This window comes from Zingiber officinale, chromosome 4A, assembly GCF_018446385.1.
Source record: "Zingiber officinale cultivar Zhangliang chromosome 4A, Zo_v1.1, whole genome shotgun sequence".
In the NCBI taxonomy this organism is placed as follows: Eukaryota; Viridiplantae; Streptophyta; class Magnoliopsida; order Zingiberales; family Zingiberaceae; genus Zingiber; species Zingiber officinale.
Window position 1 is genome coordinate 103,734,865 of NC_055992.1, and position 14,959 is coordinate 103,749,823.

At 39.1% G+C, this 14,959-nt stretch overlaps 1 protein-coding gene across 2 annotated transcripts; it reads left to right on the forward strand.

The window, feature by feature from the left end:
* The first annotated feature begins 3,263 nt into the window (after positions 1 to 3,263).
* Positions 3,264 to 7,214, forward strand: LOC121970417 (BEL1-like homeodomain protein 2). Of its 2 annotated transcripts, none has more exons than XR_006108916.1 (5): positions 3,264 to 3,642; positions 3,819 to 4,928; positions 5,529 to 5,929; positions 6,028 to 6,426; positions 6,508 to 6,595. XR_006108916.1 is itself a non-coding variant. In XM_042521136.1 (5 exons), the coding sequence occupies exons 2-5, from the start codon at positions 3,876 to 3,878 to the stop codon at positions 6,883 to 6,885; spliced, it is 1,893 nt and encodes a 630-aa protein (XP_042377070.1). In that variant the 5' UTR covers positions 3,266 to 3,642; positions 3,819 to 3,875; the 3' UTR covers positions 6,886 to 7,214. The 2 variants fall into 2 exon arrangements, 1 of the variants encoding a protein (XP_042377070.1); XM_042521136.1 differs by having other exon boundaries at positions 3,266 to 3,642; positions 6,366 to 6,426; positions 6,508 to 7,214.
* Positions 7,215 to 14,959: the final 7,745 nt, after the last annotated feature.

A 14,959-nucleotide genomic window follows, 5' to 3' on the forward strand; every position in this document is an offset into this window, starting at 1 on the left:
TATTTTCGTTGGTAAATTTGTCCCAATTTTAGGACGAATTATTTTCGTTCTAGACTTTTGTCCCCAAATTTGTGTTTTTTTGTAGTGTGACTTGAGCTCGGCTCGGACTCGAGCTCAAGTCAAGCCTATGTAGTTTTCTCGAGCTCGAGTTGGCATGAGCTCGAGCTCGGCTCGGCTCGATTACAGCCCTACTCGATGTAAACCGTAAATCTTAAATTCATTTAAAATATATTATAGCAATTACCAAATAACTTTTACAACAACATTAAATCCAATAATATTTTTTGAAAAAAATTATGAGAGAGCTGATTTAAACTTTTTAGAAAAAGAAATGTCCATATGTTATTTCTTTTAATTTAGGACGGTTTTTGATTTTTACCAAATATATTTTTCTCTCTACTTCCTGTTTCCAACATGGAAATTAATCTTGCTCTGTGGTTCGTATTATTTAATTTTCCCTGCCTCTGGCGCTGCCGCTGCCGCTGCTGCTGCCGCTGCCGCTGCCGCTGCTGTACAGGTGCCCTCGTGACAAAAATAGGAGCAGACCTTTGTCCCATATCTATCAACAACGCCTATTGAACTCGTCAATCAAAGAGAAAATAGCTGAAGAACAAATCTTCAAAGCTGCAAAAGGCTTTGCCTTTGCCTCCCTAATAATTCAAGCAGCAGATGGTCGCTTTCCTCGAACAAACCGCATCCAATGCAACCACGATTCCTGCAAGATGCTCTGCGGCGATCTGATCTGATCTGATCCTTTACGGCCACTAGATTGGCCGCTGGCCCGCCGGAGACGTTGATAATTTGCCGTCAGAGAGAGTATAGACAGCGGCTGTCGCTGTCGTCCTCGCCTGAGCACCGATCGGGTCCATAGAATTTCTTCCGACGACGAGCTCGTCGTTAAGAAGAAGACGAAATAAACAAAAACAGTACAGGGAGCAGAAAGCTACGTGACTGCGACAGAGTGCATGCGCTGTTCGTGGCAGCTGGCTTCGTGCTTCCCTCCCTTCTCCTGTTCCATCGCCGGAGAGTTTGTGGATTGGAGTTCCAGCAGAGGACCAGAGAAAAGAGGGGACGGAACGGGGGGAAGACGACAAGCGGCGGCGGACCCGCGCGCGGGCTGTCCTAATGGCGCCGGAGCAGGACAGCTGCGACACCGGCGGAGTGGGACACCGAAGGCACGTGCTCGGGAGGCCGGGGCTGTCGGCGGTGGATCTATAATTTGTAATTTCTTTCAATAAAAGCTAAAAATATACAGGACCCACATTTATCAAATTGTTAGATATGAACACTCTTTTGTTTTTTTTTAAAAAAAAAGTGAAAAGGGATGTCTCACTTTCTAAAAAATACCACAATGTAAAAAAAATTATTTTATTTTAATCAAAATTATAATACATAAAATATTATTATATTAAAATATTTTTTATTAACTTATTAAATTATTTAAATTTTATCAAAAATTATTTTAAAATAATTGTACAAATGACTAAGAACATTCACACCAATTTATCTATCTAAAATACATAAACTAGTGTGATCATGAGCTATCTAAAATACATAAACTAGTGTGATCATGAGCGTTGTGTGTGTAATATTAATATAATAATATATAAATTATTTAGGTCTTTAAAAATCTGAATTGTTTAGATTTTCTAATGTCACCATTATAAACTAAGAATTAATTATTTGTTAGTGACGCTAGAGAATCCCAGGATTACCTATGCAAAAATTATTTTAATTTAATATTATACTTGTCTTAGTAAAAATAACTAAGAAAAGTATATTTTTTAACATCGTCGGCCTAAAATATTTATAGAAGATTCTTTGATCATAGCGTTATCAATTCTAAGATATGGGACTAAAGAGAACTATATTTTTTTTATATATAAAACCACCAAAGAAAATTAATGATGAAAAAAATTCATAATAATACGCTATACCTGAGTCTCAAACTCTAGAGTACTGATTGTTTCGCTTGTGGAATTACTAATAACCCTTGAAATTATTTTTAATGTAAATAAAAAAAAGGACATTAACGTAAATACATTTTAGGCTTCATCAAAGTTAGTTAGTAAAGGAGGGAGATTTTTAATAAAATAATAAGATTTAAAAAAGTGCTTAAATTTAGGAAATGAATATAGTAATTAATATAAATATTTTTTAATTATTCTATTTAAAATTTAAGATAAAATTTTTAGATAGGATAATTGAGTCTATAGTTGTAAAATATATCAAGTAGTTATTATATGAGTTATAGTTAGATCTTAAAATAATTTGAGCTCTCTTTTATTACAATTCTTAAAATAAAAACATAATTGGAGCACTTTTTTATTTCACATTTCTCGAAAACTTTGTATTAGAGATGACCTGAGAGCAGGGAAGCAGGGCAGTGAATAAGGACGACGTTAGGACTTGGGCAACACTTAAACTTAAAGGCACAGAAGTACACGAGAATGAGATTTACTTCAAAGGAGAATAAAGGGCATAAAAAGACGTGAATATTCCAATTGCTTTGCTGCTCAACTCATGCAAATTAAACAAGTAATTTTTTTTTATAAAAAAAAAACAGTACTTCTCTGGCAACCTTTCTGACGTGGATGTTTTAGCAGCATCTGCTAATTCCTTGCAAATTTCAACAACAAAATAATAATATAATAATTATATTAATAAAATAAATCTGCTTCAGTGGAAATGTCCCATTCAATACAATACCAGCCAGGCCTTTTTCTACCAATGATTAGTGAAATAAATTGCTAGATTTTTTTTATAAAAAAATTAAACATCTGTGCCAAATTCACAAAACGCCACGTCCTATTCATGAGGCTTTGCGAAAGGTTGAGCGCGGGGGTCCCACAGTAGGCTCAAATGGAGACCCATCGGAGGCCCAATAGCTTGAAGGCCTAATACCATGCTGAGGTTAATCTGACGTCACGCTGAAAAGCGCTCGCGATTCGATCCAAGGGCCAAGGCTCTTCTCAATTAACAGACCCTTAATCAACGGTGTTGGTTTCTGCCTCCTCATCACAACCCAACCCGTATCTTATACTTTAATAAAACTGGGGCCCACCGATGCAATGACGATAATGACCCTTCAGACCGTCGCCGTTGGTGGCTTCGTCCGTTTACTATGGCGAAACGACAAGTCAACCAGAAAAAGAAAAACAAAACAAGAGGATTTTTATATTTATCTGGAGGAAAAAAGGAAGGAAGAAATATTAGGCCTGCAAATTTTTACACAAAGTGGACTCGTAGTCAAGTTGACCTAAGTTTTTAGTCTGAACTGCAAAGTGTTTAATGCTAAAGAGAAAGCTGTGAGAACAGAGAGAGGAAGAGGAATAGCTGCGCCCTGTTCTGTTTTTCTGTCTTCTTCTATCGCCCCTTCTTCTTTTAATAATTTCTCTTTTTTTTTTCCTTTTAATTTTATATTACTTCTCGCTCGCGGATCTCCCCTCTCGGAAGGCGATTGCAGCCCAAGAATGAAGAAAGGCGACAGGGCAGACAGAGATGGAGGCCATGGCTAGCTGCTGATGCTGATCGGGAAGATCCACGAGACAACAATCGATCGATGTGCTCAACATCCAAATTAATCCACCAAAATCTCTCTCCACTGCTTTCATCTATATCCGGAAATAGAACTCGACGACAGTAAGCACCTTATCGTCTTCCGAGTTACACTCTTTTCTTAATTGAGGAATTATATAATTGAGGAAGCTTGGTTCTTTGCTTCTTGAATTCTAATTGATTTGTGGATTTGTTCGTTGATGGAATTTTATTTCTTGGTCTGATCGAGATATGCTTTGGTTTTGATGTGGTGTTTGCAGATCATAAAAGTTAGCTTGCTCGCGGTCGATGATGGTGATGAAGGAGGGAGCAGAAATATGGGAGTAGCCACGCAGCTGATCAGGAGCTCGATCAAGGATCCGCTCGGACATCCGCCTACATCGCCGGCGTCGCACATGTCTAGCCAGGGCTTCCACCGAGGCTTCTTAGGCTTCGCCGACGGGTTGGGCAGCGGCAACCGGGACCACCTAGAGCAGCAAAGCAGGCAGGACAAGCTCCGGGTGCAGCAGCAGCAGCAGGGCTTCGATGGCGGCGCAGGAGGACACTTGGTCCCCATGGAAGACGAGACTGGAATCTACGAGTCCGCTTCCGTCGGAGCCGCTGCCGCCGCGGGCCACATACTGTCCGACATATTCAATTTTCAACCGCCGCTGGGGTTGGCAGCGCAGATGGAACACCCGATTATTCCAGCGGGGGGCTACGGGCATATTATCCCTTCGAGATCTGTGGCCGTGGGCGGCGGCGCTGCCGACTGGTACGGCGCGAACCGACATCCTCACGACCAGCATCAGCATAATTCAGTACATGCCGGTTTGACCGCAGACGACTCCGCGGCCGCCGCGATGCAGCTCTTCCTCATGAACCCGCCGGCGATGCAACCGCCACCGCAACAAATCGGATCCCCATCTTCGCCGCCACACGTCACCGACTTTCATCATCAGCCCTTCACTGAGTCGTCTCCCTTCGGCCAAGGACTCTCGCTCTCTCTCTCCTCCTCTCTGCAACACCTGGAGATGGCCAAGGCCGCCGACGAACTCCGGATGAGACAAGGGGCCATATATTTCAATAACAATCAACCCCAGCTGCAAGACCAACAGTTGCACGCCGCCGCCTTTGGAGGCTGCGGTGGTGGCGTCGTCAACGTGTTGCTGAGAAGCTCCAATTACTCCAAGGCGGCGCAAGAGCTACTGGAGGAATTCTGCAGCATGTGTAACGGACAATTCAAGGGAAATACACTCACAAAGCGCGGCCGCAGCAGCGCCTCAACTCCGGCTGCATCCTCATCGAAGCACGACCTTCCTGCTTTGTCTAGCGCCGAAAGATTTGAGCACCAGAGGAAGAAGACCAAGCTCATCTCCATGCTCGACGAGGCATGTATAATTTATTATTAATCATCTCAAATTGCGATAATTAATTTATAATTCATAGCATATAGAATTTCATTCAATCGGCCGGCGGAGGCCCGGCCGCCAGCATATAGAAAGTGGCCGAGATGATTCTCAGGTCATTTTTAATAAGATTTCTTGATAGTGGTGGCTGTACTTTACATATTTCTATTCACAAATCACAATTAGGTGGGTTTGATTTCCATTAAGGGTATTTTCAATAATATATAAAACCATGCTGACATGAACCTTTTCTCTGTTTCGTGAAACAATGACCGTTTTTCTTCAATGGAAGGGGATATGCTTCCTAATTATCTTAGTAATACTGGTTTCTTTGCTTCCACAGAGATAGAAACCCACAGAGGAAGAAGAAATGCATGCATGCTGATGTGTATAACATTTGTCTTTCTTTCTCTCCTCGATTAATTACATCATGATTCTGGCAACAAAAGCATGATCGATAATATATATATATATATATATATATATATATATATATATATATATATATATAGTTAGAAGAGGGGTATTGATTATTGTAAGAAACTACTGCGACTCATTCATGGCGATTGATTGTGATCGCAGGTGGACAGGAGATACGGCCGCTACTGCGATCAGATGCAGCTGGTGGTGAACTCGTTCGACTCGGTGATGGGGTTCGGGGCGGCGAAGCCGTACACGGTGCTGGCGCAGAGGGCCATGTCGCGGCACTTCCGGTGCCTCAAGGACGCGATCGCAGCGCAGCTGAAGCAGACGTCCGATGCCCTCGGGGACAAGGATGGCGCCGGCGCCGGCGCCGGGAGCGCCAGCGCCATCACCAAGGGATCAACGCCGCGGCTCCGCCTGCTCGACCATAACCTCCGGCAGCATCGCGCCTTCAACCAGCTGGCCGTGACGGAGCCGGAATCGTGGCGGCCGCAGCGCGGCCTCCCGGAGCGCTCCGTCAGCATCCTCCGCGGCTGGCTCTTCGAGCACTTCCTCCACCCGTACGCCTTCTTTTTTATGTCTACTTCAATCTCATTATAAGAAGGCTGTTACTTCTTGTATTCTGTGCTAACTGAGATTTCTGCAACATACTGATTAGGGTTCCACTGTACATGAAAGATCTGACAGCGAGCATTTATTACAATATTATTCCAGTTAGCTTTGGATCGCCCTTCATTCATTTAATATACGTAACCGTAAATGAGGGAGAGAGAGAAAGAGAGACGAACAGAGCATGCAGACCCTGTGACCTATGAACCGAGTTTACTTTTATCATGATTTTAGATCTCGTTGTCCATGTGCTCACTCGTCCTTGCATCAGAAAAGCTCGAAAAGGAACTTCCCTATTACTCTTGGTGAATGAATTGAATTCATATGTATAATTGATAGGATTTTGATGTCAATTTTCCACTGGTGTTTCGTTGTGTTGTTTCTTAGGTATCCGAGTGATGCGGATAAGCAGTTGCTGGCGAGGCAGACAGGTTTGTCCAGGAACCAGGTTTGATCTCTAACTGTTCTTCAGTAATCTTAATTATTGAGTTTAGTAGGTTAATGGGAGATTAATTATCGATTAACGTAGGTGGCCAATTGGTTTATCAACGCAAGGGTGAGACTGTGGAAACCGATGGTGGAGGAGATGTACCTCCAAGAATCCAATGCAGAGGAGGAGGAGGAGGAGGAGCTGCCGTTGCCGGAGGACGGCATGGATGGGAAAGACCAACGAACGCACTCGCCGCCACTCGGGAGCGGCGACGGCGCCTCCGCCGGGACGTCTTGGCGTCATGATCGTCACGGCGGCTACCTTCGACCTTCTTCTTCAGAAATAGCCGGCGAAGAGAGGTCAGGAGGCGGTGGCGGCGGCAGCGGAGATGTGTCGCTCACGCTCGGACTACGGCACGCCGGCGGCGGGGGCAGAGGGTCGTCGGAGAAGAGCAGCAAGCTCACGGTTAGTACGTAGTTCTTCCACCATGAGGGTCGTGAACGATCACCATGAACGATCACCACCAGTTAAGTTGAGCGTGAACGATCACCATGAACGATCACCACCAGACTACGTACTACGAACTACGTACTTCAACTTAACTAATAGTACGTAGTTCTTCCACCATGAACGATCACCACCAGTGTAACCTTCTCTCGACGCAACGAACTGATCGATCGATTAAGACAGATAGAGAAAGAACATAGAAATCAGTCGATCAAATTGCCTTTTGCAGCTTTCCTTTTTCATTAAATTTTGCCGCCGGTGAACACTAATTGGATTGTTATTTGGAAGAAAACATTACAAGAATTGAATTCCCAACAACGGTGCTTGATTACACCACTAAAACAAATTATATGCACCACAACAGATCTTTAATAATTTCTATCTATATTGCTGTAGGATTTATATATTGACACAAGCGTGATTGAAGATTAAGGGTGTTGATTCTATCTGAAAATTGAGAAGATGGAGGCTGTGGATGCGACTTTAGTGTTAACTAGAAGAAGACTCCTTATTGTCTTGTAAAATCGGAAGTGTTAGTACCGGGTCAGAAAGAGGTTCCTGGTATTGGCCCTCTGATGCTTAGGTCAGTCCTTGGCTTAGTGGAGAAGAATAGTAGAAATCAACAGTGGCTAAGAGCGTGTAGATAACAAAGTAACGCATACCTCCACCTGTAGATGGCGACCCCCTTATATAGTGTCATTGTAGCATATGTGCATGTGTCCCAAAGCGCGTACACATTTTCCAAAGCATCTTAGGAAAAGATAAGTCAAAAAGTGTCCTTGACACTTTTTCTTAAACGGGTATGCAAATTTTTTATGTGACAGGGTAGAAGCTTCTAAAGTACGATTTGTATGCTAGACATGCTCTATTGTCAATGACACAAACTTCCAAAAGAGTACGATGAGATATGTAGATGTGTCCCACTGTAGGTCGACCAGAAGTCGCTCGGAAGGGACGTCCTAGCTCAGTTGTACTTAACAAAGTTATCGGCTTTTCCTTCACTCAACTTTCTTATTGTCGGAAGACTACCTTTTGTCCAGCCGAACATGTCGTCCGATCAGCAGGGACAGTGAGCCGGGAGAATTACTGTTTGTCTCTTAACCCTAGTTGCAAGTTTTCAGGGGAGGACCATTCAGACAGTCACGTCCGACCAACATTAGAGGCTCGTTCAGCCAACTTTGCCTAATTTGAAGGTTTGTTCAACCAACTTCGCTTGATTTGAAGGCCTGTTCAACTAACTTCGTCTGATCTGTTGTCCGGGACCTTTGACTATTTTGACTTTGGCCTCTACATCAACTGCTCTTCCCAACTTTGACCCATATTTGGTGGGGCTCCTCTTCATCACTGTATCACAAACACTCCCCTCAAGTCTAGTCGAAGGAGGCTGCGCGCTCGACTGACTGGACAATTAGTATCTTTTTGCGACTTTTCTTCCCGATCGGGCATTCTAGGGTTTAGAGCCGTCGCTCAACTATCATAATCGCCACTCTTACGACACTTCAGGAAGCTGATCTCACCCCGATCAAGAGATTCCAATATTGATGTCGCTCGGACTTGTTGTCGCTCAAACCTGATACGCTCGAACCCAATGTGGACGATACTTAGCCGTTTCTTAGACTTATTAGCATTTCTCTGAATTACTTCCCGAGTTGCCACTCATCTCAGTGTCTTTTAATTGTTGCTGACGTCGCCATAATTTCTTAGAAATCCCTCAAATCTTTTGTCATTAATATAAAGCACGGCGACCATGCCTTTTAATCATACACTTTCATTCCTCATTAATGTCACCTGTAGTTGAATGTCACGTGTTGCAATCTTTTTTATCGTCGCATGTGTAACGTGGCAGGCGACTGTTGGGATCTAATGTGACTGTTATATTTTTGAATTCAATGGCCAAGATTAAGCCTTGTTTTCCCAAGCCCTTGATCTGACAGCTCGGGGAAATCGTCAACAGGGTTTTTAAACCCTTAATTTCTTCCTTCATCTTATCGCAACCTTCGTTTTTATTTTCGTTTTTGTTTTCATTTTCATCTTCGTTACTTCTTGCTCTCTGCTCCTCACAATGATCTTTCTCCAATAATCACTTTTGCCTTTCTTCCTTCTATCTCTTATTTTTATTCTCTTTCCATGGCACTCTCTTTTTCCACCCCCGGTTGTCCAAGGGTTGTGGTATACTTCCACCAAGTCAGACTTTAACGTCGATAAGGTAGACCAGATGAAAATGACCTATCACATTCTCGATGATCATAAAATCACCATCCCTTCTACCTATGACCGTCCCCACACACCTCCGGACAGCTTCCTTCCTTTCTTCAAAAATCAATTATATGTTAGTCTGCGATCTCCTATTCATCATTTTTTTTAAAAGTGTGTAGGTATTTTTCACATCCCATTATCACAGTTAGTACATAATTCCTTTAGGTTACTATGTGGGGTTGTAATACTGTTCTTGTTGGACCCTTGGCGACCGACTAGAGGGGGTGAATGACTCTGCACAGAAAAATGAACCTTCCTCGAACTTTACAACTTAATAATAATCAACACTCGCATAAAAGAAATAAGAGACTTAAATAAAGAAAGGAAGAGACACAAACGATTTACTTGGTTACAACCAGGGATGTTGTTAATCTAAGGAAGTTGAACACTCACTAAACTCTCCTTCAGTCAGAGAAACCCCTTTACAGCAATTAAAGCACTAGATTACAGAACAAAACTGAATAGAAATCAATCACAAGTATTGTTCTATCCTTCCAGGACTAAGGCTATAAAATATAGCCCTAGTCGGGCCCTTGGAAGGGTTCCAGGCGCCTCTAGAGAGATAAGCTTTATCCCCATCACAACGCAACGTACCACGTCGTGTTTGGCTAATTTTTCCAGTCCGGGCGCCCGGAAGGGTTCCGGGCTCTCGGAATCTGGGCTCCTGGACCAAGTCCGGGCACTGCGGACAGGTCGGGGCGTCCCAGACTTGGTCAAGGCACCCCCGACCCAAAAATCAACTTTTTGTTGATTTTTCGTCCCAATCTTCTGCTCCGCTTCCGCTCTCATTGGTCTGAGTCTTCCACTCCGGCTCCGTTCACTTAGATGATCTCGGCCATCCGGAATAGGGCTCACTCGACCTAACTTCCGGCCTTCGAGCAGTCTTTTGCTCCGGTTTCTCGTCCCTCGGAAACGTTACACGCCTCCTTCTCGTTTGCCCACGTACTCTTCCGCAGCACCTCGTACCTCGTGATAGATCGTTTGAAGCGATAGAGGGGGGGGGGGTGAATATCACTCTTTTTTTAAAACTATTCTTTTCTTTCAAATCAAAGTCATGCACAGCGGAAAGTAAATAGAGACAGTTTGTTTACTTCGTTCGGAGCCTAGCTCGACTCCTACTCGAAGGATCGCGGTCCTTGACCGCACCGGTGAGCAAACCACTATAACTCTTCTTTCCGAAATTCTTCGGAAAGAAGCAAATCGTACAATGGAGCAAGATAGTAATACCCTACTATCTTGCTTAAATGAATTACAAATGCAAGCTTAAAATAAATTTTACCGACAACTTAAAATGAAGATATAGCTTAGGTCGGCACTTTCGGATGGTGTAGCTTGCTGCACGGATGAGGACGAGTTGCTTGCAAAGCAGGAATTTTTTATCAGAAAGTTGTTCCTCTGCCTCTGACTTCGAGCCACAATTTATAATAGTACTGGAGGTTCGGTCGACCGATCCCTCTGTTCGGTCGACCGAACCAGCTTCGACCCCCTGCAGCTGGAGTATTATGCTGGCTCGAATCTCTGGCATTAATTGGTCTTTAAGGGTTCGGTCGACCGATCCCCTTGTTCGGTCGACCGAACAGGCTCGTTCCCTGTTCGTCGAGATTTGCTGTGTTCTGCATTTACTGCGTCATTAATTGATCGTTCGGTCGACCGATCCATGAGTTCGGTCGACTGATCAGCTTAACTTCCTTTTGCTTCTGATCGTTGCTGACATAACTGATCTGTGCTGAGTCAACTTGGTTCGGTCGACTGATCCCTCTGTTCGATCGACCGATCTGGCTATACCTGCAACACAGAGTTAAGCAAAGTATCTCTGCAACACAAAGGTTAGAACAGTAATATATAATGCATGAGTAATATAAAGACAGTAGGACTGTCTTGATCTCAACTTGGAAACCTTCCCGGTTTCTTCAGTTGGATCAACGATCTTAGATTGTTCCCTTTGGGAACCCGACCTCACTGTTGCTCCTCCAGTTGTTTACCTCAACTTACTTGCCAAACATGCTCCTCCAGACATGTTTGGACTTTTGCCTGCTCAGTGTCTGATCGCCTGATCCACTAAGACTTTTCCTGCAATACTACATTAGATAACAACAATAATAGTAATACAGAAAATAATGGTAAACCTAAACCTAGATTTACCGAGATCCGCTGGTCTGGTCGACCGCGTGCAGTCGACCGGAAACCATGCGATCAACCTTGCTTGGAGTTCACTCCTCCAAGACTTCTCGTTACCTAAGGTTACCACCCCCTAGGATTTTCTCAACCTGGCTTCACTCACCATGACCTAAGGTTACCACCACTAGGATTTTCTCCACTTGGTTTCACTTACCAAGATTCAGTATTCGACTACCAAGGGATCAAGTCCTCCAGACCTATCCACCTGGCTTCCACGACATACCGAGATTTCCCTTACCTAGCCTACAACTAGGACTCAGTATTCGGCTACCCAGGGATCAAGTCCTCCAGACCTATCCACCTGGCTTCCACGATATATCGAGATTTCTCACCTTGCCTATCCTCCAACTAGGACTTCCCTTGTCTAGCCTACAACTAGGACTTCCCTAGATCAAACTCCATACTTAAACATACTTAAGCATACTTAAACATATTTGTCTAACATTAAAACCTTGGAGGTCAATTGCACAAACAATCTCCCCCTTTTTGATATTTGACAAATATGTTTAAGTTAGGTCAATTTAAAAAGATTTAGATTTCTAACTTAAACCCTTCTTCTCCCCCTTTTGTCATACAACAAAAAGAACACTCCATAAATGGCTTTAATTGCTAAGGATCCCTAAGTTTTACACCAACAATGATGGAATACTTGTAAATATTTTCAAGATATGCCTAAGGTATTCCCTCACCCATGTATAATAGAGTTTTCAAAAACGAGTCATAGAGATTTTGAAAAAGCCTCATTCCATTAAAAAATTGAGTAAATTTGCAATATCTTTTTCAAAATAATTTTGAAGAATGTACTAAGTAAAATCTCTCAAAAAGTATTTCAAGACTTAAAGTATTTTTGTAAAACCATGATATAGAAGTTTTAATGTTTGCAAAAATTTCTCAGAATTTCTTTCAAGAATACCTTTCAAAAATATTTGGAAAGAGTTTTTATCAAGCATCCTTGTTAAAGCTGAGGTCAAAAAATATTTTCAAGTAATTTTCAAGGAAATTCTCTAAGTAAAATTTTATTTTCAAGGAATATTTAAAGTATTTTGGAAACTATGATTTTTCAGAAAGTTTTCAAAAAGTTTGAAGAATATGATTTTGAAAAGATAATGCTTGAGCTAGGTTTAAAAGATAGTATTTTGAGTTTTGTAAACAATTTTTCAAAAATATTTTTAAGTTAATTTCAAAATCAGATTTCTTTAAATAAGTATGTAAAGATAATTTTTAAAAAGTATTTGATTAAGAGATTTTAAAGATAATTTTCAAAAATATTTGTAAAGAAGTTTTATCAAGCAATTTTTTTTAATGTTTCAAAAGCAAGATTTTGAAAAAATTTCCATCAGTCAAGTCTCTCCCCCTTAATCAGACACTCCTTTTAGATATCCTTGTTACCCACAAGGAAGACATTTCTATGTGTATCTAAGGATGATGATTGACTTAAGGTTCTAAAGACTTAGGCGATCAACAATAATAATTTATATACACCCAAACAATCATCAATCAAGATTTGAAAAATATTTTCTTAAGAAAATAGATTTATAAGTTTTCAAAATAATTTAAAAATGATTTAAATTTTAATTTTCTTAGCATCTCACTCATTCTAAGTTTTCAAGTATAGTAATCCTATAATTGTATAAGATGACTTTATTGATTTTGAGTTTGTTGAAATTTAAATTAAATTTTAGTTAAACTTTGATTATTGTAAGTTAAATAGATGGTAACATTTATTTTGTGAATTAATTGAATTAATGTTTAGTTTAGAAATTGTAAAGTTATTAAGTGGATTTGGTTAAGAATTGTTTTTAATAGTTGCTAGATTATTGATTGATTTAAACATAATTTAAAGGCTAGTTTCAGTTTAGTATTATTATTAATTAGGGATTAAAAATTTGATTATAAATTTCATAATTAAATTTTTAAAGTACTTTTGATGATTAAGGTTAAGATTTAAAGTTGAAATTCATTAAGAATTAAGTTAAGTTAATTTAATTAAGTTAGTGTTATTAATCATTGATTTAATATTAAAGTTAAATTAATTTATTGATTATAGTCATTAAACATTATGTCTACTAGTCATTGATTAGGGTTAATTAATTTAGTTTTATTTTAAAGTTGTTTTAAAATAATTTTGATTAAGTTTTAAAATAATTTTGATTAAGTTTTAGAATAATTTTAATTAAGTTGTAAAATAATTTTGATTAAGTTTTAAAATAATTTTAATTAAGTTTTATAATAATTTTAATTAAGTTGTAAAATAATTTTGATTAAGTTTTAAAATAATTTTAATTAAGTTTTAGAATAATTTTAATTAAGTTTTAAAATAATTTTGATTAAGTTTTAAATTTAATTGAGTTAAGTTTGAATTAATTAAGTTTGAATTTGAATTAATTAAGTTTAAATTTAATTGAGTTAAGTTTGAATTGATTTAGTTTGAATTTGAATTAATTAAGTTTGAATTTAATTAGGTTTGAGTTAGATTTGAATTAAGTTTGAATTTAATTAGGTTTGAATTTAATTGAGTTAAGTTTGAATTAATTTGAATTTATTGAAAGAGGTTATTGAACTCATGTTAGATTCAAACTTAGCTTTGGGTTAATCAAGCAGGCATCCTAAGGATAAGTTTCAGTTCAGTGGCGAGGCATATGACCTACTTGAATATCATTAGACCACTTGCTGAAAACTTTCCAAACTGTTCCTGCTCAAAAAATTTAATACTAAATTTTGGTCTAACTAGCCCATGTTTGACTGGGGTAGCTTCGGTCAGATCCACTAAGTCTAGTGCACCAGGTAGAATTCCATATTCAGCCTAGACATGCCTTCGACAAAGTTTCCTTGACGTACTATCATCTCAATCCATTCTGGTGCTATGTTGTTAGGGTTTGGTAAACCTTTTTCATCAAACCGTTCTAAATTAAGAAAAGATGAATAACATGTTATATAACAGTTAAGTATGCATGATATAACAATTCAAACAAGTCATGCATAATAAAAATTGTTTGTGTTGTTGATGTTGTTGTTGTATATTATTATTTTTATTAAGTTATTGTTATTGTTATTATTATTATTATTGTTGTTGTTGTTTTATTATTATTATTATTATTATTATTATTATTATTTTTATTTTTATTATTGTTATTATTATTATTATTATTATTATTATTATTATTATATTCCATAATTAAAAGGTACATGATTATAATTAGGTTTGTGGAGATTTTGTTTTAGATTTGGTTTTGATTTATAACTTAAATCTAGATTATTAATAATGTTTTCTAATATATTAATTTTGTTTTTCAAAACATTATTTTGTTTTTCTAATTTTCTAAACTTTGATTTATAGTTTAGTTTCTTATTTTTATTTAAATTTTTTGTTAAATTATGTTTATTGTTATTTAATTCTAGATAATTATTATTTTGATTTAAATTCAAATTATCTTGAATAAATAAACTTTGATTAACAAATCGGGGTCTTGATTAAGTTTTTGGTTGATTTGGTCAATTTTAGTTATATTTGAATTAATTAAGTTTTTATTAGCTAGATTATTTTTGTTAAGTAATTTTAATGTTGGATTTTCATGCATTTTTAATTTCATATTACAATTCAAACAGGAAG

Bases quoted from the DNA above. Each gene is read 5' to 3' on its own strand.
- LOC121970417 (XM_042521136.1), top strand. From the start codon at position 3,876: ATGGGAGTAGCCACGCAGCTGATCAGGAGCTCGATCAAGGATCCGCTC. The intron at 4,929-5,528 runs GCATGTATAATT...TTGTGATCGCAG, and splicing joins TCATCTCCATGCTCGACGAG to GTGGACAGGAGATACGGCCG. The intron at 5,930-6,365 runs GTACGCCTTCTT...GTTGTTTCTTAG, and splicing joins TTCGAGCACTTCCTCCACCC to GTATCCGAGTGATGCGGATA.